The sequence below is a fragment of the Dromaius novaehollandiae genome, chromosome 1, assembly GCF_036370855.1.
Source record: "Dromaius novaehollandiae isolate bDroNov1 chromosome 1, bDroNov1.hap1, whole genome shotgun sequence".
In the NCBI taxonomy this organism is placed as follows: domain Eukaryota; kingdom Metazoa; phylum Chordata; class Aves; order Casuariiformes; family Dromaiidae; genus Dromaius; species Dromaius novaehollandiae.
The window spans coordinates 195,479,595-195,500,432 of NC_088098.1; the positions used below are offsets into that span (position 1 = coordinate 195,479,595).

Here is a 20,838-nt window from a genome sequence, read left to right on the forward strand (position 1 = left end):
AGATCTGTATCTAGCTCCTGCTACTTTTTCTTTCTTTACTCTCCATCAAATCTGTGACTTGTGTCACATCCACCGAGCAGGGTCAGACAATTTTCACTGCACTTTAAAAGCTGGAGAAGAGCAGGAACATGCAACAGTAAGTGGATCTGGTAATATTTACTCTAACCACCGCTACTTTCTTTTTTTAATGTAACTGTTCTGAGCAGAGTGTAGTTGTGGCCAAGAACCTTCTGCTGCTGTCTCAAGAGAGATGAATATTTTTGCAGGCACTAAACATTTTGGCAGATGGAAATCCCAGAGTTACCTGCAGAGCTGTGCAGCCAGCTTCTGGTGAGGGGTTCAAGCACTGGGCTTTTTCCTGAAGCTAACACAGATTTGTCCTTTCCCTCTCTTCCTACACTCAAAGGGCAAACCTGAAGGTAATTAGAGAGGGTTTTCTCCTGTCAAAGCTGGAAAACCTTTGGGGACAGTGATAGGAGCTGAAGCCATGATGGGGATATGGCTTCTTTCAATCTGAAATGTGGAGTTCGACACTGGGGGAAAATTCTCATGGGTTCCTGTACTTAAGTTTCATTAAGAAATTAAATGATTAAATATTCTGCTGGTGTGTGTTTATGTGTCACAATTTTCAAAAGGCATAACCCCTTTATGGTTTCAAAGTAAGAAGCAGTAAATACTTTCGTACCAGAAGTGGCTTTGGAGTGCTTTTCATAGTCTTCCTTTATTTTTTATGGATTATTTTAGCTTCCTTATAAGCAGACGGTGTCAGCTTTCACTATACAGGATATGTAAGCTACCCGGGGCTCTGTCCCATTGACTTTCCATTGACTTTGCAGTGTGTAGATGAGACCATTATTTCCGTAATATACATGTAAAAGCACATTGGTAGCACAGGCATTTCCAATAATTAATGCTGCAAAGGTTAGGCATGGATTTCTTGTTGAGCGATGACTATGCTGTAGCAAGAATCACATTGCTACTGTGTAAAGTGTTTTGTTGTTCTAAGAGCTATATTGTGAATTCAGATTTACTGGCCAAAATCACTTGAGCACTCTGTTGTTGTTCTGAATCCCAGGATCCTCACTACTTAGCATGCAGCTGAAGGGGGTATTTTATTTTGTATTTCAGCAGAGTGGGAATGCTCTGGTAGCAGGAATAGTCTGGTACCACATCCTAGCTGACAGGCAAGAACTTTTTCAAATAGATCTAGCATGATGTAACATGTTTGGGTTTTTGGAAAAGGAACTATAGATTCTGTTGGAGGTCCCAGAGCCATGCAGTTTGTTTTAAGATTTAAAAAAAAAGAAGTTTCAGTTTCATTTCACCTACATTTAGCTTTTCAGGAGTCAGGCATCTCACCTAAACTAGCCATATTGGCTGCCTGTCAGAGGGGAGAGAGAGATGTGCTGGCAAAGCATGATTCACCCTGCTTAAGATAGCTGTCCAAAATAGATGGGACAACTTCCCCTCTGGAGCTACCTTTCTCTCTCTTTACTCCATCTGAACTTTAAGGTAAACACCAACCATTCAGATGGCTTTGAGAGGACTCTAATAAGTGTTCAAAGCTGCTGTAGATAACATCTCTCTGAATTTGGGACTTGATATTTTCTTCATAATATTACGTTTGTTCTTGGTCAGGGTGCTTTTAGAAAATGCCAGATCTGTTGAGAAATTGATAGTTGGGGTGGGGTTTTTTTGGTTTGGTTTGGATTTTCAGATACATGTCAGTATTTTCAAAGGAAGGTATTTGATCTGAGAGGGGTTCATCTTTAAGAAAAGGTTTGTACTGTCCCCCTGGAAAACAGAATTTTGGTTGTCCTCAAGGAAGAGAAGGTTGTCACAGAGCTGAGACACCAACGGTAAAAAGAATGGGGCTTTTGATGTCTTCTCTCCCGTTTGCTAATGAATCAAGCCCACCCAATACTTAATTCGGTAGATTAACAAAAGAAGCTATCCCTGCAGAGCTGGAAACAAGCTTCATTATGTTGTGTTTTTAAAATTGCCAACCAATCTCTACAGGACCTAATTTAACACATTCATTTGCTCACAAAAGTGCATGAAATACAACAAACTCGAGTACAAGGACAAAGAAACTCTCTATTAACATACTTTATCAAGCTGAACCGATCATAAAAGTAACTGTATACATCTCTGCTTTTTTCTGCACAATATATATCTGATTCTGTACAACAAGTGAGAGGATTAATAAAACTTCCCTGGGGCTCCAGAGTGTTTTGGACTCCAACTAAAACACCCCAAATGCCCTTCACTAAAAGACTCCATCAAACATGCCAATTACTGCTATAAACAGTCCAAAAGGCCTAGAGTGCCGAGCGCCAGACAATAGTACTTGCCGGCAGGGGAGTCCAGAAAAAAGAAATAACCTGTTTTAGTTGTGTATACACAGACATATGTGTGTGTGTGTGTGTGTGTGTATAAAAACATCTTAACATATTAATATATTAATACATTAGAAATATAAATATACACATATGTATGTATACATTCACCTAGCTGTACTTTTCCTTGGCTTCCTCCAATACCTGCTGTTTCTCTAGTAAGAGGAAGTGGATGCCTGGAATATTTTTCCAGGAATTATCTGATCAATACATGGTAATAGCAACATATCTGCTCCACCTTATGCAAATTCCCTGAGAGTGGGGCAAGTTCACAAGTGGGAAGGGACTGTCCCCATAGTGCTTCCGACAGATTTGGTCACCTGCCGTTCAACAGAAGGGCAAGGAGCGATTTGGAGCCCCTGTTCTCTGCGGCTGCAAAACCAGGACTTTGTCCAGAACTGAGAGAGAGAAACCAGGGCTGTACCAAGACCTGCTAGACAACAGATCTTAGAAGCAGGAATCAAGCTGAAACACCTACGATGGACTTAAGCAAACCACTTTGGCTTGGCATTTAGACTGGACTGTCTGAATAGCTCACTGATCTCTTGAATTTAGTTGCCATAGCAGGTGCTTGTCTGATTTCCAAGGTCACAGTGTGCATGAACAGAGGGCTGCCTCATGCCCATGGAGAAAGGATGTTTCTTCTCGCTGCCCTTGGCAGGTGAAAATCTGCATGCTGCCCCAGCGCTGTGGGGGCAACACAGGTTTTACCAGGGAGGGGTATGATCCCACAGGATGCTGAGTACTCTCAACACAAGCCAGCAAAGTGCTTCAGGCTGTGCTTAGCTTCCCCACTTGAGCAGCCTGGGATTAGCAATGTGTTTGGAATTAAGCATGTGCTAAAATACTTTGCTGGATTGTAGGTGGAAGGAAAGAGAGAGTATGAGAATGGAAACTGGTGATGAAGACATATGCACACTCTTCTACCAGCTAAATACAAACAAAATATTCAGTACAAGATTAAACACATGCTACCCAAATTCTTCAGTTACTTGTTCATGAACTCGTAAGGTATCACATCAAATACTTTTAAACTAATTAGAAACTTTTTTGAAATGGGAAAATCATTCATATCAAAAATATCAGCCTATACCTCTTACGAACTCACTTCTTTTCATTTTTTCTAATTGTCTCTACCAACAATTTAAATGCTTATTTACATTTGCTAGCATGTAAATCCATAGCGAGAAAACACCTGTCTTTAAATTAGGGAATTGAACCAAAGGCTTAAATGCAGAAGAAATCATCTTGTTCATTTATTTGTAAACATTTCTTGATACAGTGATCCTGTGATGCATCACTCTGATGTTCACAACTGAGAACAAATGGATTTGCAGTCAGTGAGATGAAACGGCATCTCATGGTGCGTGCCAAGACCAAAAAAATTGGTTTGCAAAAGAACTTATAAACAAGTTATTCCAATGATTTCTTTCCTCAGCTCAGTGTTCAGTGTTGCCCACTGTTCCTCCTTGTCACTCCTGTCACAAGTTACTCCAGGCTGCTGTTTGTCTGAGGGTTCAACCCTAGAAAAGGAAAAAGGAATATGAAGAATAAAAAGGCTCCCCACTCTGCACTTAACAATTTAAATTCTACAAAACATTGCCAATGCTTTAAAAAATACAGAACACCCAGCTGCTGGTCTCATGAGTTCTTGCATGATTTCAGGAAGGCAGACACTGTCGTTGTATCACACCAGGCAGGGGAGCAATGATGCTGAGCTCGTAGGATTACGGCAAATACCTGATGCAGACCTCTGCACTGAACTTTCATCTTTTGACTCTGGACCTGTATTAGCACACGAACGCTATATGGGAACAAAACCAAAAATAGAAGCAAGAATGGGCAGGGTAGTGTTGGTAAATGGGTGTGTTTTAACAAGAATGAATTGGCTGAGTTCCTGAGTTTATGCATTGCTTAGCTACATGTTCCCCCATGGTCTTCTTCATGCTACAAGCTGTGAGCTACTCTAACTCAATATTCTCGCATTTCCATGCCTTCACTGTTTTTCTCATATTTTTTCAACCTGATTCATATTTGTGACATTCTACGCTACGCGGATGTGATTAAAAGTCACCAGATGGTATTACTGGAGATGGTTTTGCTGATTTTATTTAAATGGACTTATTTAAGCCCAGTTCCTTCCTGACAAAGTGTTCATGGCCGATTATGATACATTTCCAGTCTCAGTTGTTGAAAAGATGACAAGTAAAATCTATTTTATCTGGATGAATTTTTTTCATGATTGACACGTAGATTCCGCCTATTGGTTACGTCTATGCAAGCAATCAATATATGGTGCTGGGAGCCTTGTAAATCCAGAATCAATCTATCGAAAACTTTGCCTGTATTATTACATTTGCTGGGTCCTAGAAAAAATTGTAAAAGTCTGATATTCTTGGGAGCTGGAAAAAGCCAAAGCAGCATGAGAGCTCTGTTGGATCACTGACAAAGTACAGAAATGTGCTTCTTTGAAAATAAGTTCTACATCAAGAGGTTTGCGGGCATATATTGCATGTGGAAGCTAAAATGGAAATGCATTTTTTGTTTCATGCTGTACACGGCAATCAGGAATAAAACAATTTAATCTGATGACAATTTTCATTTCATTTCTTTCAGGAGAAAACACTGAATAGCTTTTTGTTTTACAGTACTTACTTTGTTCCTCTAGTCTAATGTAAAACCCTCTCTCCCTCTTTCAACTTCCATTTATATACTTTTTAAAGCACGTGAAAATTAGTTCTTTGTACAAAGGGGAAGAGGTGTTTCATAAATAAGGAAAAGCGGGACTTTGCTTTTACTGCAGTCATTTGTCACAAGAAGGGCAGGAAAAGTGAACAAGATCTTTGTTTGGTGGCATTTTTAATACTTTACAAAATACTCTGTAATATTCTGTGTAACTATTCTCTGTTTAAGAACTACCCCTTGCTGCATCTACAAAGAAGTTCCTAACAGTGAGCTAGAAAGTATATACGTTAAATGCCATATTAAAGCTAAGAGAGATCTATACATGTTTTCTCTAAGCTTTCACTTCCCATTCTTATTCTCTTTCAGCACACCTTTAATGATAAACTCCCTCACTGCATCCTCAGCGTCTTATGTAAGGATCTTTCTGTGAAAATGAACCATTTTCAGATCTGCTGCAATTCTCGCCTGTTCTGTGGGACTCTGCCCATACAGTTTAATGGCAGCTAGGCTGAGCCCTGTGGACCTCATCCAGCAAACTCCAAAGCACTCGGAGTGATCAGCTGAGCAGCCTCAGCTAGCTGTTCACAGCACAGCCAGTCTACGACTTTCTCGTCTCTCTCAGTACAATATTAACATTTTTTAAGTGATGCCATGATTGTAACGTTTCCAAAGTTACTTCATCATTCATCAGTTTAAAAAACATGTTAATTAATTAAGTGACAATAGCAAGTTTTGCACTGCAAAGGAAACAAAAGAAGAACATTTTCTTGCCTTAAGGTGATTATTATTTAAGACTTGATCCTGCCAAAATTTATGCACTTGCTTAAGTACTTAACTAGGTCTGCTTCCCCATGGTTCCTGTTAGGTAATGTGCCCAGCCTGCACTCACCCATGCGGCCACAGTGGTCCTGCTTTCACGTTGAAAGTCCTGCACAAACGGTGCAGGATCCCTGGCTTTGGATCTTAGCACTTTGGAGCATGAATAATGCCAAAATCTGGGTGGCTTGGGGCAGAGCCCTTAGCAGTGATTCAGATTTTAATTTCCAGTTAAGCAGTAAATATATGGGGCCGAGAACACAGCATCATTGGGGAAAACTGAAAGACACTGGAGGGACATTCACTTTTGCTAACTTTAATTGCCTAAAAATTAGGTACCTAGTGTAAACTAGTTGTGCAGGCTTGTTTGATAGTGGAGAGAGGTTAATCCATGTAATGATTTGTCTCGCCTAAGAGGTCAAGGTGGTGGAGGTACTTTGCTCCACCGATTATAGAGGGAGGCTGGACAAGTAGCTTAGATGAAATATCCAGTGTTTTTTAAGGACTGAATTTAGGTAAGATGAATCCCACTCTTAGTGTCTGACAGGGGAAATCTGAAACTGTGGCACAAGTTTTTGCACATGGACAAACATTTACACTGTTGCTTCTCATTAATTTGCTGTGTCTGTAGCTAGCATCCAAGATACCTGCCTACTGTGAATGATGGATGGACCAGAAGTGATGTGCAATGAATTCTCCTCTCATTTAACTTTTAACTAAAATCATTCTAATAGGTTCACTAATAAAGCTTTTTAACAGAAGCCAGTAGCTACACACATATAACCAACTCAAATGTGGTAAAAACTGTCCACTAAGTCTTTCAGATTTTGCTCTCTTGCTGTCTCTAGCAAGCCTCTTGCTGACATTAAAGCAGTTAGATGGTTTTTAGTGCTGGCTATTTTGGAAGCATTCGCTTAAACTACACAAACACCTCTTACTGTACATGTATGCCTTGGGACTGGAATAAGAAAGGAAGGCTAGAATTAAATTGGGTACGCTTGAATTTTCTAGTTGTGACAAGCCAATTTTAAAATAGAAAAAAAAATCAATGACCACACTGGCTCCATTCTGGCCCCAGATGACTGCAGCCTTGTAAGCAATATGGAATTTACACAACTATTAATTTGTCCAGTCCTTCTCTCACCTTATTGTAAATCAAGAATAAATTCAGATTACGTCAATGGAGTTAAACTCGTGTAAAATTATTGTAAAATCCCAGTACAGTCAAAAGTCTCTCCTTAAAAAAAAAAAAATCCTATATGCTAGACTCCCTTCCCCAGAGCTATTTTTCCTGTATTTTCCCCTTTAAATCTGAAAGAAAAGGGACCATTCAGCAAAACAAAAAGCAGTTATTCAGTGTTTCATATACTGAAACATTCATCCTCAGGAAGTCTTTGTTGATTGTGCCTAGCATGTATAGTAATAAAGTAAAAGAAACACAAAGCTGTGGTGTCTCCATATCCTATAGATGACATTAGACTATCGTCCCATTATGTTTAAACAATGCAACAGTGGTAGTGGAAAGTCTCCCCAACAACAGTAACCAGCTACCGAAGGTCAAGCAATCTCTTCAGCCAGTTAAAAACAGTGTTTCTAGACACTGGTTCATTCAGGTACATTTCTGGTTTGGATGCTTATGAATGATAGAACATAAATCTGATTAAATATTACTTTACACTGCCATAGCATATGTAAACAACACTTATTCTGACGTGGATTTTTATTTCAATGAAAGTAGCACACATTCAGAATAATTTATTTGAGTACTACAGCTAATTTTAAGAAATGTTCAGAGAACTAATATGAATGTGTGCACATAGATTTATATTCTATATAAACATAGGTTTGTGCATATATGCATTGTACATCCACACATATATATGTGTTTAATTAACAGTCTTAGATTAGAGACATATGAGGATCTTCAAATTAAAAAATCTGAAGAGGCCTAATGTCATGTAGCTAACAGGGACATGAAAATCAAAAGTGCAAGAAAGATTTCTTACTTCAATTTAGCAGTAAATTTTGCTCTGCAGTCACTCTAAATATTGCAAACATAAGACTTCTTCTATTTTTGGTACTAGTTTTATAAATCGTAAATATGAGCTATAATGGGAGCTTGCTAATGTTTAGCTTACCACTGGAGACCCTTATAACAAAAAAAAATATAAATTAACCTCAGCTTCTAGATATGCTAATGCAAAAAATACCCTCCTATAGTCAGCAGGAAATGGGAATGACAAAATGCAATGTGTGCTCCGGATTCCTCACTGAGTTTGGTTCTGTGCAGCTAGCGGGTTACGTGCAGCCTTGGGCTGCCATGGCTTCCACGCGACAGTAAATGAAGGCTGGGACTCTGGTGGCACCAACAAGCAATTTGAGCTCTCTCTCTCCTGTCTAAGATTTTTACAAAGCCATTTTCTTTCTATGTCCTTGGTCGCTCTGAGAGTGCTTTGTGGTGCTCTTTTATTGTACTCTTTCCAAATTTAACCGTGCATTCTTCTTTGTTTTCTAGAAAATTTATTTTGCAGACTTCAGTCGTGCAACAGCCATTCTCTAAAGTTGCAACTCCTTGTTCCTTTTTCTGAAGAACCGCCACTTAATTTGATATGGCACTTTGGGGGATTCTTCCACCTCCCTCTCCTCTAGTAGATTTGAAGAATACTTTTTGCCACCACAGTTCTTATTTGTATAGGACTTTTTAACTTCCACCTATTTGATTTCCTGATATTAAAGACCATTTTGTTACTATGTTTTGTAAACTTTCTGCTAAATTCAAGTTTCTAGTTCAGAACTCCTGCGTTATTTTAATGTTTCCCCTAGTTCCTCCTTGTTGACAGGAAGCAGATCCAGGATGGATGCCTCTCTGCTAAAATTTTTCCTTCCTGCCCCTTGTCTTTTATAAAATAAGGAACTTCTTCCATCTGTTTTGGGGGTTATTTTTCTGTATGGACTGGACAGATGTGTCTGTTAACTCACAGCTTTATGGGTAGTTAAACTGCCTCAAGAATGCTGGTGATCTGAGCACTTTCTAAAACAGACCAAGAGATTTCTTTTTCTCATTCCTCCCATTCTTGTTATTTCCTGCTCCCTATTCCACCTTTGTACTCTCCTCTATCAATCCACACCCCTCTTAGGAGTTCCCTGGCATAATTTATGACATCAGTAATTATGACACCAAGATGTCGTATCTCCTTTTCTATTGCTACGCCTGTTAGATTGGCATAGCACTGTTCCTTCCAGGTTTATCTCTGTCAAGAAGGCCACGAATAATCACTGGCACTAGGTATTACTTGGTTGTTTCCTATCATGTTATATTTGTATACAGGTCTACAAACAGGAGGGGAAAAAAAACCCCTTAAAGTATATTGGGGCATTCAGGGCCACAATCTGAGTTGTTTTAAATAGCTGTGTATTTTTGTCTTCCAGAAAGACCAGTGTAACAAGTAACTCTAGAAGTAAATAAATAAATGATCATTATGGCCACTGGTGTGTATTGTAAACTCTACAAAGACTCAAAGGTCCTTTTTGTTACCCCACTGGCTCTGAAGCAGGCGAGAACCACTAAATGCCATCAATTCTTGGGGCTGGTAGGACACACATGCTCTTCTGGCTTGACACAGAAGAACCTGTGAAACCAAAAATGCAAAAATCAATGTTCTTCAAAATGGAAAGGAATCAATTTAGTATGAAAAGATATTTGAAAACAGGGGCATGAAATCTGAGGCTTTTACAGGGGTGAGTGCTAGAAATTGGCAATATGCAGGAGCAGACAGCGGGCATTAAGCCCCTTGCAAGATCAGTCCCTCATTTCTTATGCAGCTTTTGCTTGTATGTTCCCGTGTAAGAGATTGAATTAAATAAGGCTGATCTAAATCAAGTTAAATTTGAACCTGGCTCGGTAAGAGTTAAAAGACATGGACATGTGTTTCTACAAAGGTATTAAAAGTATCCTGTTGACTAGCCCAGAGCGTTCCTTACTGCCCTGGATATCTCGCACTGCTGCCTTTGTGGCTGCCAGGGAGGAAGGAATCCTGATCTGTCCTGCAGCCAAACCGCAGAGAATTAAACCCTTTGTCTCAGAAGCCTTTCACCTGCTCAGGCTGCCACTGCAGCTCTGAAAAGTCTCTTGAGAAATCAGAAGCTATGAATATTCTTGCCTTAAAAGAAATGTCCTTTCTGTCCTTATGGTATGTTCCTTCTCCTGAAGACACTCCTGTTTGCAGCCTGTCTCAAATGAAAAACATTAGAGTACATTATGGGGCTGAAAGCTTTTAACATCAGTCTTGGAGCTTAGGTTTGATGCGTTCTCCAACCCTGGCAGTAACAACTGATGGGAGATAGCGCTGCTCTTTTGAAAAATGGCAATCATTCTTACATGCTATTGATGGGTTATTCTGCCATTAAGGATATGAAGGACATATCCTTATGCTTCACGGCACAAACCAGCCTCTCCTGCATCTTTGTCCGTCGGTGGAAACTTACCAAATAAGAGGATTATAATGTGATTGTCCATTGTGGGGTTTTCTGTGTCTTTCTCTGAAGCACTTGATGCTGGCCACTGCTGGAGACAGGATATCATATTGGCTGGACTACTAATCTGATTTAGAATAACAGACCTTTCATTCCTATTAAGTACATCTTAGTACAGAGTCAGGTTTCAACTAGTACTGATGGCCATGAAACACTAGAATTAAGGCCCAACCTACTCTTAGATACCTGGCACAACTGTTATGAAAGTAAATATAATATTGCAAAATTCTATTTACCTATTCATGCCATGTCATATTTTTCAAATGAGGAGCAAAATATCAGTTGCATACTCCATTATTTTCCTCTATAAATAGCCTAAATGAAAATGACAAATGATTTTGTACCTGGACAGCTGAATTCTCCTGACAGTTTTGCAAGGGAGCGTTAATAGAAATGAGATTTGTACATATGAGAGCAGGATAAGATCTCAAATGCAAAATAGCTTTTTTAGCTTTCCCTGTTGCTCTAGCACTTCTCTAGAACAGCACTTCCCATTTTGCTTGATCCTTGGATGTGAGAAAGATTTGCTTTCAGATCTGTGTGCCTGTAGCACAGGCTCAGTGTTTACTTGCAAGCTGATTCCCTATGCAGCCTATGGTTATGCTTTTGCAGGGTCCCTTGTTCCAGCTGACTACTGCTGACCACAACTCTCATTTCCTCTCTGCGAATGTGAAATGAATACTATCCTAACAGCCTTTCTTAATATATGCCAAAGAGAAAAGATATTTTTCTGTTTTATATTTGACCACGCTGTATTTCAAATATATTACCTCACTTCCACAAAACCAGTGGCAATGTACCCCTTTTGTCACATGTACTAAACAGACCTGGGCTGCTTCTATAAGGCCCATTGTACAGCACCTCTTTTTATTCATTTGCCCAGCACACAATCAGCCTTAAATGATCTCCAACATGTACCAGCTGTGCTGAATCCTCTAGTCATCTGTGTTGTGTCATCATATCTGAGAGCTGGAAAAAAATCACACAAATGTGATACAAATTTCAACTATAGAGTAAATACAATACTATAAACCTTTCAGGACAGAAATTCTTTGTTATGTGTTTGTACTGTGCCCTGCCTAATACTTGCATAACTGTAGATCTGAATATATAATAATAAGAAGATAATTCTTCATATCACCTCTTGGAAAGCACAACTGTGTGTCAAAGAGATAAACTGATCTTCATTTGTACAACACTAGACAAAAAAGTTGACCAACCCAAGCACATACACAAAATAGCGATGAGATTGTCCTCGACTCCTCACGTACAACACCCCTCCATCAACACTAAATGCATGATCCTTCCCTTTAATGGATTGTTAAAATAGAGCTAAGAGAACAGGAAATGAAGAACCCGACTGATTTAGACTCTAGTTCTCTCCTTTATGTTCTATGGATGCTCTTGTCTGCTGTGGATAAACTCATCCATCTTCATTATTTAGAAGATCATCCCCAAAGCAATGGATGTGCACTGCTGGGGCCTCCTTGCCTTGCTGACCCCTCATGCAGTTTGCCTGTGCCTGCTGGTGTCCTAACTCACCCGACATGCTTGGGCATGTAGAGTTCTTCATGCTCTGACTACGGGTGTTTCCATACAACCTTTGGCAATTCACGTGGGAGCTGCAGAAGATTATCAGCCCCTGCTGTCTGCCTTGCCTTCATGTAGCAGAGGAGGCAGGAAGGGCCATGGATCTTCCCCTCAGCTGTCACAGCACAGACAAGGACATCATTTTAAGCTGCCGCTAATGTCAATTTACATGCATTTACATGCAGCTGTGAGCTGCAGTGCCTGAAAAGCAGACACAGTGCCTCTTCTCTAGCCCGTATGACAAGAGTGCTAGCTTCTTGGAGGGGGTGGGGAGGGCAGGAGCAGGGCACCTCTTAAATTGTCCCCGCAAGAACCATCAAAAATTGTCTAGAGCTGCCTGTACAAGGATGTTGTCTGTGCGGCTGGCCTTGAGGCTGGCCTTGGAGCAGCTCTCAAGACTGTTTAAACTCCCGCAGTTGGGCATACAGTTAAAAAGATACATAAGTTTTTGCCTTCCAGAAAAGATCCGAATTAATAACGCTCTACGTGCAAACTCTATTCAGCAAGATCTATTGATAATTCTTCATTCTGTCACTGATTTAATCAGGAAATCATACATGCTCAGGAATACATGTTATTTGGGATGGAGAGACATCCTTCAGAGCTCATTCCTTAGACCCTCATCTATCAGTATTATTTTTTAAGTACTTCACAAAAAATAAAAAAAGGAGTGAAGAACCCCAGCAGTTTCTCTGTCCCTCAGGGATATCCATTTGGAGATAAGTGGGCCATGCTTCGACAATATGTTATCATTCCCACAATACAAGCCTTTTTATCATGATGGTGATGAGAAGATCTGAGTGAGGTGATGGGGATGACTATAAAAGGTCTCACTAAAACACTTATTGGGAGAATCGCTGCCTCCTAAAAATTTACTCTCTGAACAGACTGGGGTGACAAGCGATGGGTGCAGAAGCACAGGCCAAGGGGTGCCATGTGCCAGGTCACACAACGCAACGGCACAGCACCTAACGTGGAGCCCAATTCTGCCGACCCCATAACTCTTTTCCTGGGCATTTGAGCAGGCTGCTTAGCATCAGATCTGTCTTTGAAAGTCAGTAGTTTCTGGCTATTTTGGAGCAGAGTACATGGGAAAAAAGTTCTGAATTTGAGGACGGGTAAGGGAGAGTGTCTTGCCAGGACTTGCCATCGTTGCACACAGTAGGAAGCCACAGAGGGGAAAGACAGCTTCTAACTTTTAGTGTTAAAGAGAACAAATCTGTTAAATTGCTGTGGTTTTACATGAGAACTGTCCCTGGAGGAACCAGGCTACATCTCCCACAAGTTCCCTCTCCTTGATTTTCTTGTCTTTTTTTTTTTTTTCCTTGAACAATTTTACAGTACTGAAATATGAATGGGTCTCTACATACTCCTCTCAAAGGCCTATTAATTTTTTCAGTAGATCTGCACCTTATATAGGATTTTTTTTTTGTCTTAGAGGGGGAAGTACTTTCCATCAGACATAGCCCTTATTTATTGAATGGTGGTAGTCAGAAGCAGACTGGAATAAGGAACAAAATACCTGTTACAGGCACCAGTTCAGATAATTTGGTTCTGTAACAAATGCAAAGCTCTTTTGGGAGCAAGAAAGCTTCTGAAGAGGGCATTTAAAATGCTAACTGCCCTTTCACCAGATGTTTCCTATTCCAATTTGGAAGTCATAATTTCCACAGTGAATCTTATAGGAGCTTTTTCATTAATAGAACTATACAATTTGCAAAGAAATAATTGATATTTCAAGCTCAGAAAAAAAAACTCTTAAGAAATGAGAAATACAAAGAAATGTTGTACAGGCTTAGACTCATGAACCTGGGGTGCAAAATAAAAAAAATAATTAAAAATAGTTTATTTCTCTTTTGGAAGCTATCCAAGAGTATAAGACAAAGCCCACATTTTGGGAACGAAATCCATCGGGAAGGGCTGCTTGAGGAGCTCCAAACACTCTAAAGCAAGCTAGAACCACGCTTGTGGAAACGCTGATTTATTTAATGTTTGCCTGGCGGGTTCCCGACGCGTGGGGGGAGCGGGCGCCACAGCGCACGGCGCTGCCGGCGGAGCAGGCCGGGGGGCGGGCCACCGCGCCGCAGGCCGCTTCCCGCCCTAGCAACGGTCGCTGCGGCGCGGGGGAAAGGGCGGGGCTCGGCGCCAGGGGGCGGGGCGGAGCGGCGCGGCGCGGCGCGGCGCTCCGCCCCGCGTCGCCGGCCTACAACGCCCATGATGCCCCGCGGGGGCCCGCCGTACGTGACGCGGCGGGGGTGGAAAGGAGGGGGAGGGGGGAGGGGGGTCCGTCTCTCCCCTGCCGTGTCCCCTTTTCTCGGCTCGGCGGGCGCCATGTTGGTTTGAGCCGAAGATGACAGGGGGCGGCTGCGGGCGAGGATCGCGCTGAGGCCCGGCACCTGCGGCTCACGGCGGGGCGAGGAAGCGCGGCCAGCGCGGCTCGTGGGGCAGGGGGCGCCGCTGCCGCGCCGCGGAGGCAGCCCGGGAGCCGCCGGAGGAAGAGGCGGGGGAGGGAGGGCTGAGGCGGCGGCGATGCGAGCGGCGAGCTGAGGGTGCTGGAGGCGGCCGCCGTTGGACGCCCCCCGGCCCCTGCCGCGCCGCGGTGCCGGAGCGCCGCGGGGGAGGGCAGTCCCCTGCCGCCTGCCCGCACGCAGCCTCCCCGCCTGGGCAGCGGCAGCGCCGGGCCCTGTTGAATGTCGCACACCTCTTAGGGGGTCTCAGAGCCGCCGCCGTCCCCTGCGGCCCCGGCGCCTCCCGCCCGGCCGCGCTGGGCAGCGCGGTGGTGCCCGCCCGGGTCGCCCGCTGTTAATGAGGAGGTGACTGGGACGCACCATTATCCCGTGAATCATCCCGGCGTTATTTGTCTGGGCTGGGAAGGAAGGAAGGAAGAGGGAGAGGGGGGAAAAAGCCCGCACACTATTCATGTCACTCCGTAGCCTCGCCTGGTCTACCTGGCACCGCTGGGGCTGCTGCTCCTGCTGCTGACAAGGATCTGCTGCCATCTCTGGTCTCCTGGCGGTTCCCCCGAAGCAGCCTGCACACCGGCTTCTCGTGGATATTCTCGGCAACCGGCAGCCTTCCCCACCGCATATCAGGCACTTTATTAACAAGAGACGTGGAACTCCCTGCCTCCGAAATACACGCCGATTTTTGTTCTTGAAGATCCGTGGGGTGTGCTTGGTGCTCCTCGTCTCATCTTTTCTTTCCTTTTTCTTTCTTTTTTTTTTTTTTTTAAGTTGTTCTAAACCATTAGGGTAACATCAAGATGTCCAGCAGTGTTCCAGCTGATATGGTAAGTCTTATATTTCACATTTAATACTATCGTTATGTAATAACATTTATTTAGCTCTGTTTTGGCAGAGAAGGTGGAAAGAAGAGGGGCATAGGGCAAAAAAAAATAGTCTCGATTACAGATTTAAGGAACAAAAAGTTCCCAGTTAATACCTCCCAGATAGCTGCTGGTTCTGCCTTGATTTTTGGTAATGGAATGTAAAGCTGCAGTGTCGTCTTCTGTGTAGCAAAGCAACTGTGAATGTCGCCTTTTCTCTTTTACCTCTGGCAGTTAATATCTGACTGCTCTTGCTTATTTTGTGCAACTGTGGTGTTTAACCCTGTCAAGCATTTTTGAGGGAAGAGAAATACCAAGTAGAGCATTCAGAATTATTTATTCACGCTGTTTCTTTTCTTCCTAATCCAGCTGAAATTCAGTCTCAGCCTTCTTCCTTTTCTTCTCTCCAACTTCCCTTGTTTCTTACTGACACTTTAAGTTAATCCCTTCACTTGATACAGGGTCAAGAGCAAGAAAGAAATTCTCTTGCGCTTATTTACATAGTGAAATCCTTTGTGCACTAGCTGCAATCTGGACATTTTTCAAGGGCACTCCTTGTACTTCTTATGGCGGACTGTACTTCAGCCCGTATTGAATACTCAGCTCGGTACATTTAAACTGGAAAGGTATAGCTGGGCATGGGGAGAGAGGAGAGAGAATGAATCAGGTCTGCTTCTGCTCTGCTAGTTAATCTTTCTGTTCTTCAGGACTTTCTTGATTTGTGTATATTCCCATAAATCACTTAATGAAAAAGAGTTGTGGCTGTGCTTTTTTGATAGATTACCTCTTTTTTCCCCCCCTCTTACAACGCAAGATTTATGTTCGCATTTAAAGATTGTATTTTGTCTAGCAGCAGCAACAGACTTGTCCATGGCTTTTCCTCTCAGGATGCAATTACATCTTCTGATTATAAGCTGCTACAGTAGTGATAATGTAAAAACGGAATAGCCCTTGTTTCAGCTGTCGATGTACAAGTAATGGTGCATATGTATGACAATTAGGTTGTTGAAATAATGGTATCATTTAGATGCCTACTTTCATTGTTCCATTTATGCTTTTCTGCTGCAGACAAAATGACTGAATTCTGCCAAAAAAGCAGAAACATAAGCTGTAGATGATGACCGAACAGTTTTAAACTCACAGATTTTTCTTTCTCAAATACTGTAAATATATTTTGCCCTCTGGAAGGGAGAATGATGAGGAAACTGTTGCCTCTAAGTTTAAATCCTTTAAACTGTAATTTTCAAATACAGTTTTATGTAGCACATGTTTCTTTTCAGAGTCTCTTTGATCATAAGGATACTCTGAACCCCTTTCTCACTTGCATATGCCATTCTTTCGTTATATCAGAGAAAACCTTTGCTCCTCTGTGGAGGGTTAAATGCAGATCTCTTAATACTGCTTTTTAAATTGCCTGGAGGAGTCCGTTGACTGTGACATGAAGCACTCCACTTTCCTCTTACCCTGGGCTGAGTGCACTGCCACCTCCACGGTGCTTCTAGATCCTGCCTGCCTGGGAGTTGTGGTGCTGCCACTGGACTTGTCATGTTTGAAGACTCCATTTTGTAACAACATACACATTTAAAGATAGATAAAATCATATTTTATTGCTATCAATATGATTTGTTTCAGTTATGATGTAATCAGGATGCTGCTGGCAGGGATGTCTAGGCCTAGAGATGCTCTGTTCCTTCAAATCAGGAAGAAGCTTGTTATACATAGTGATGTTTAAATATTGAGTCATCACAAAAACATTTGAACGAAGATGTTACAAATCTCAGTGTAATTTAACAGAATGGATGGACTTATTTTTGTCTGTCTTAGGATCATTTTGATTTGTTTCAGTATTATTAGATGCCGTTTCACTCTGAAAGTTTGAAGTGTGTTTAGAAACTCAAGTTATTAAATACAAGTTAATTTCTAGAAAGAACACTTAAAAGGAAATCCAAAATGAGTTTTCATCACCAGCCTCTCTGTTTCAAAGGAGTTTGTTGAGGAAGGAAAATGGGATTTTTATTTGATTGCTCTCTAAAGAGAACCACTTACCAGGCTGTCACTTTGTTTATATATGTTTTTATTTACTGTAGGATTTTAGAGTTTGCATTTCACTTATCCACCCACTCTATAATTTGCATTTACAAAAAAATCATTTCCCATTTCTGTAGGAGTTGGCATCAGTGTGATTGGGTGTAATATTATGAAGGCTTCATCACATTTACTAACTCTGCTATGAATTACCAAAGTACTATAATAATTAGATTTCAAACTGTTTTGTCAGATTCATGAAATAAACTCTAATAATAAAAATATTGTAACTGGTGCTTCTTAAAATGTGGTAATCTGCAGTGGGTCTTCCTGTTCATCCTTTGAATTAGCAAGGACCTACTTTACATGAATTCCCATAGTAAGTTATCAAATCTTCAGTTGGTTTTATACTTGTTTAAATTTTGCCAACCTACAAGCATATTTAGTTGATTTTTTTTTCCCAAGAAATACAGCAGATTTAACCAGCTAACCATTTCAACATCACTTCTTAAATAATTAACATAACACTTTATCATTTGCATTCCACTAATAAACTGGATGGTGACACACCACATACCGAGCATTGTAAGTTTGTGGTGCATTATTGCTTAGCAGTACATGCTACTTAAAGGTTAAAACTCCACTTCTGGAATGAAACCTGCTAATATTGACCTCTGTACTTGTGTAGTTTCATTAACTTAATTAGGACTAGACATGTATGGAACCATTTTTGGAAATTACACTGCATATTTACTGCCTAATTTTGTTTATTTTTTCACATAAGTACTGGTGCTTGTGGCAGCAACAGGGAGCATCTCTGAATACTCTGAATAATTTCATCAGATAATTTATCAGTTTTGCCATTCAGTAGTAGCTAGAATTTGACTGTGAATAAGAGTAGATCTGTTTGCAAGTCACATTTCTTTAGTAATAATAAAAAGGCACTAGGTGGCTTAGGGGCTTGTGAAGTTAATCACACTTTTTATTTTATTTTTTTTAGTTGACCAAATGAAAATGATTTGCTGTTCATTTAAAAACTGCAGCTGACCATTTCAGCACAAGCTATATATTAAAAAAAAAAAAATCACTCCAGAAGTGATTATTTAATTGACTAATCCCCTTTATTTCAGTGGAGTTACCACAAGAATCTGGAAAATTGTGTCTCTGTATTCTGTGTTCTTATGATACTTGTGCTTACAAATATAAATCTTCAGGGGTCTTATAAGTTCACAGTAAGGGGCCTGTATGTCTGAAAAGTGAGTATTACGTTGTCTGCAGTCTAGATCTTTCCTGTGTCAGTGAATTTTATTTAGGCACAAAAAGGCTCTGCCAGGCCTTTCTTCCTTGGGTAGTTCTTTGCATGTCCTCTAGGATATCAAGTCTCAAATTCTTTTTGTGCCACTGTTCAAGAGTGATGCTTTTAGCGCACACATTTCTGTGGCATTAGATAAACAACACTCAAAGCTGGTAATTAATTGAAGGTTTTCAATTTTATTAGTACAGCTATTGAATCCCTATGCTGAACTTAAGAGATATAGGTGGTCTGCGAGAGGCTATTTTGAATAAAACTTAAATGGCAAGTTTTGTGCTAAACATAAGCAGACATGAGAGGGGTCAGAGTTCATGGCCTAAAACACTGACATTAAAACACTTAGTGGCAGTGTTAAGAGGTCAGTAAAAGAAGAATAACAAAAAATCCACACCTCAGTTAATATCTTATTAGTGCCAGTGCTTAGTGAAATTGTGTATATACATATTCTTTTTCAGGAGGTTTAATGTAGAGTAGTGATGAATAGCCTAACATATATAGTGACTTTTTTTTAGTGTATGTTAATATGGGCCAACAGGAAAAAACAGGAGAAAAGGTTGGAGATGTACCTGACGCCACATCAGTAGGGGAATCTTGGCATCCAGGGATAAGTTTCAGGCAAGAGGGAATCAAAGGAGAAGTTAATTGTATGGCGGCTGTGTGTGTGTGTTTTTTTTTTTTCCCCCTCCATCTCAGTCAAAACAATTCTTTCATTTAAGAATAATAAGCACAGTATCATTATAATGCATTTGAAATACAGAAACAAAATACTTTCACTCATAGCAGTTTAACTTATAGGAACAAAATGTAAGAAATCATGCATCTTTTCTCCTGTTGTAGCTGCTTTTCCCTTTGCCTTTAGGGATATAATAATTTTCAAAACAAACAAAAAATATCCACAAGTTGTCTTTGTGCATGTAGTCATAAAGAACTTAAGGGACTGACTTTGTAATAAAGGTCTAATTACTTTTGTCTCAAACTACTCCCCCTCCCCCCACCTCAGTTTTGGAAGTTTTAATTTATTACATTGTAAGATAGAAAAACCTGATAAAAATGTTTTTATCTTGATATTTTTCGATCCTTTTCCTGTTTTTTCCATTGTTTGTTGATCGTAAGAGATAGGAGTATCGCTTCCTCTGTTGTCCTCAGTGTTCTTCCCTTCTTCTCCCCTCCTTGGAGAAGGAACTGGTGGGATCTCTATTGGAAAGAAGAGCTTGAAGAACATCATTCCTGATTCCCTATATATCAAACCACTTTTGTAGCATATTGCAGTTTTTCTTGTAATGAGATGAAGAACCTCCTTATCTGTTGTCTGCAGCAGTGACCAGAGACACACTTGTCAAAGCTGATGTCATATATGTTTATTTTGGGTATCCTTCAGCATGATTTATATTTACTATCCTCCCTTTTTCTCCCACAGATTTAAAAAAACCAAATCTTACCTATGTATGTAACCAAAAAAAAGTGATTGTAATAATGACTGGCATTTATACGTAGGACGCTGTAATGTAATAAGGTGAAATTCCACAGCATCCTAACATATTGAACATATTCTGAAACAATGTTCGTATGTCCTTCATTTCATTTTCTTCGGGGATGAGCAACTGTAACTTGTGGATGAGCTAATGATTGATATTTATGCTGGGCCTTGGTGTAGCACTGTACTTCAGAGAATTTACATTGCCAGCCTCCACTTCTGTTCCTATTTTTTTTTGTTAGCTGAATTTGTTTCTCTCCACTTCAGTTGTCTAATTCCATGAAATACTGGAGGGAATGTGCACCGAAGGACACTTAACTCCTCCGTTGTTGGGAATGCTGGGAAGCCTGCAGTAGTTGCTGGCAGGTTCCAGCAGGACTGGGAAATGAAAAACCAAATACTGAATATCTGGCTGTAGCAAAATGGCAGCCTCTACAGTAGGAACACTGATTTTTCCATGTGTAATCCTGGCAGTTCAGTCATGACCGCAACAGGGACAGGTTGCAGCTCTCAAAGGTGTGGAATTAGGGCCAAATGCAAGTGCAGGTAATCTATATTTCGTCTAGGAGTTTATGACTGGTGTTCTTCCATATCTGAATTTACGTTCTCCCCCCGTGAACATTTTGTTTTAGGTCATTCAAGGCCTGTAGCTCTCTTCCTCGACTTGGCTTAAAGCTAT

The 20,838-nt window shown here is 40.9% G+C and overlaps 1 protein-coding gene across 1 annotated transcript in view; it reads left to right on the top strand.

Moving 5' to 3' along the window:
• The first annotated feature begins 14,283 nt into the window (after positions 1-14,283).
• Positions 14,284-20,838, top strand: part of UBL3 (ubiquitin like 3) — a 60,232-nt gene continuing 53,677 nt past the window's right edge. Inside the window, exon 1 of the mRNA XM_026108900.2 lies at positions 14,284-15,312. Coding sequence (XP_025964685.1) covers positions 15,286-15,312 — 27 coding nt within the window. The 5' untranslated portion in view covers positions 14,284-15,285. The remainder of the gene's footprint in view (positions 15,313-20,838) is intronic.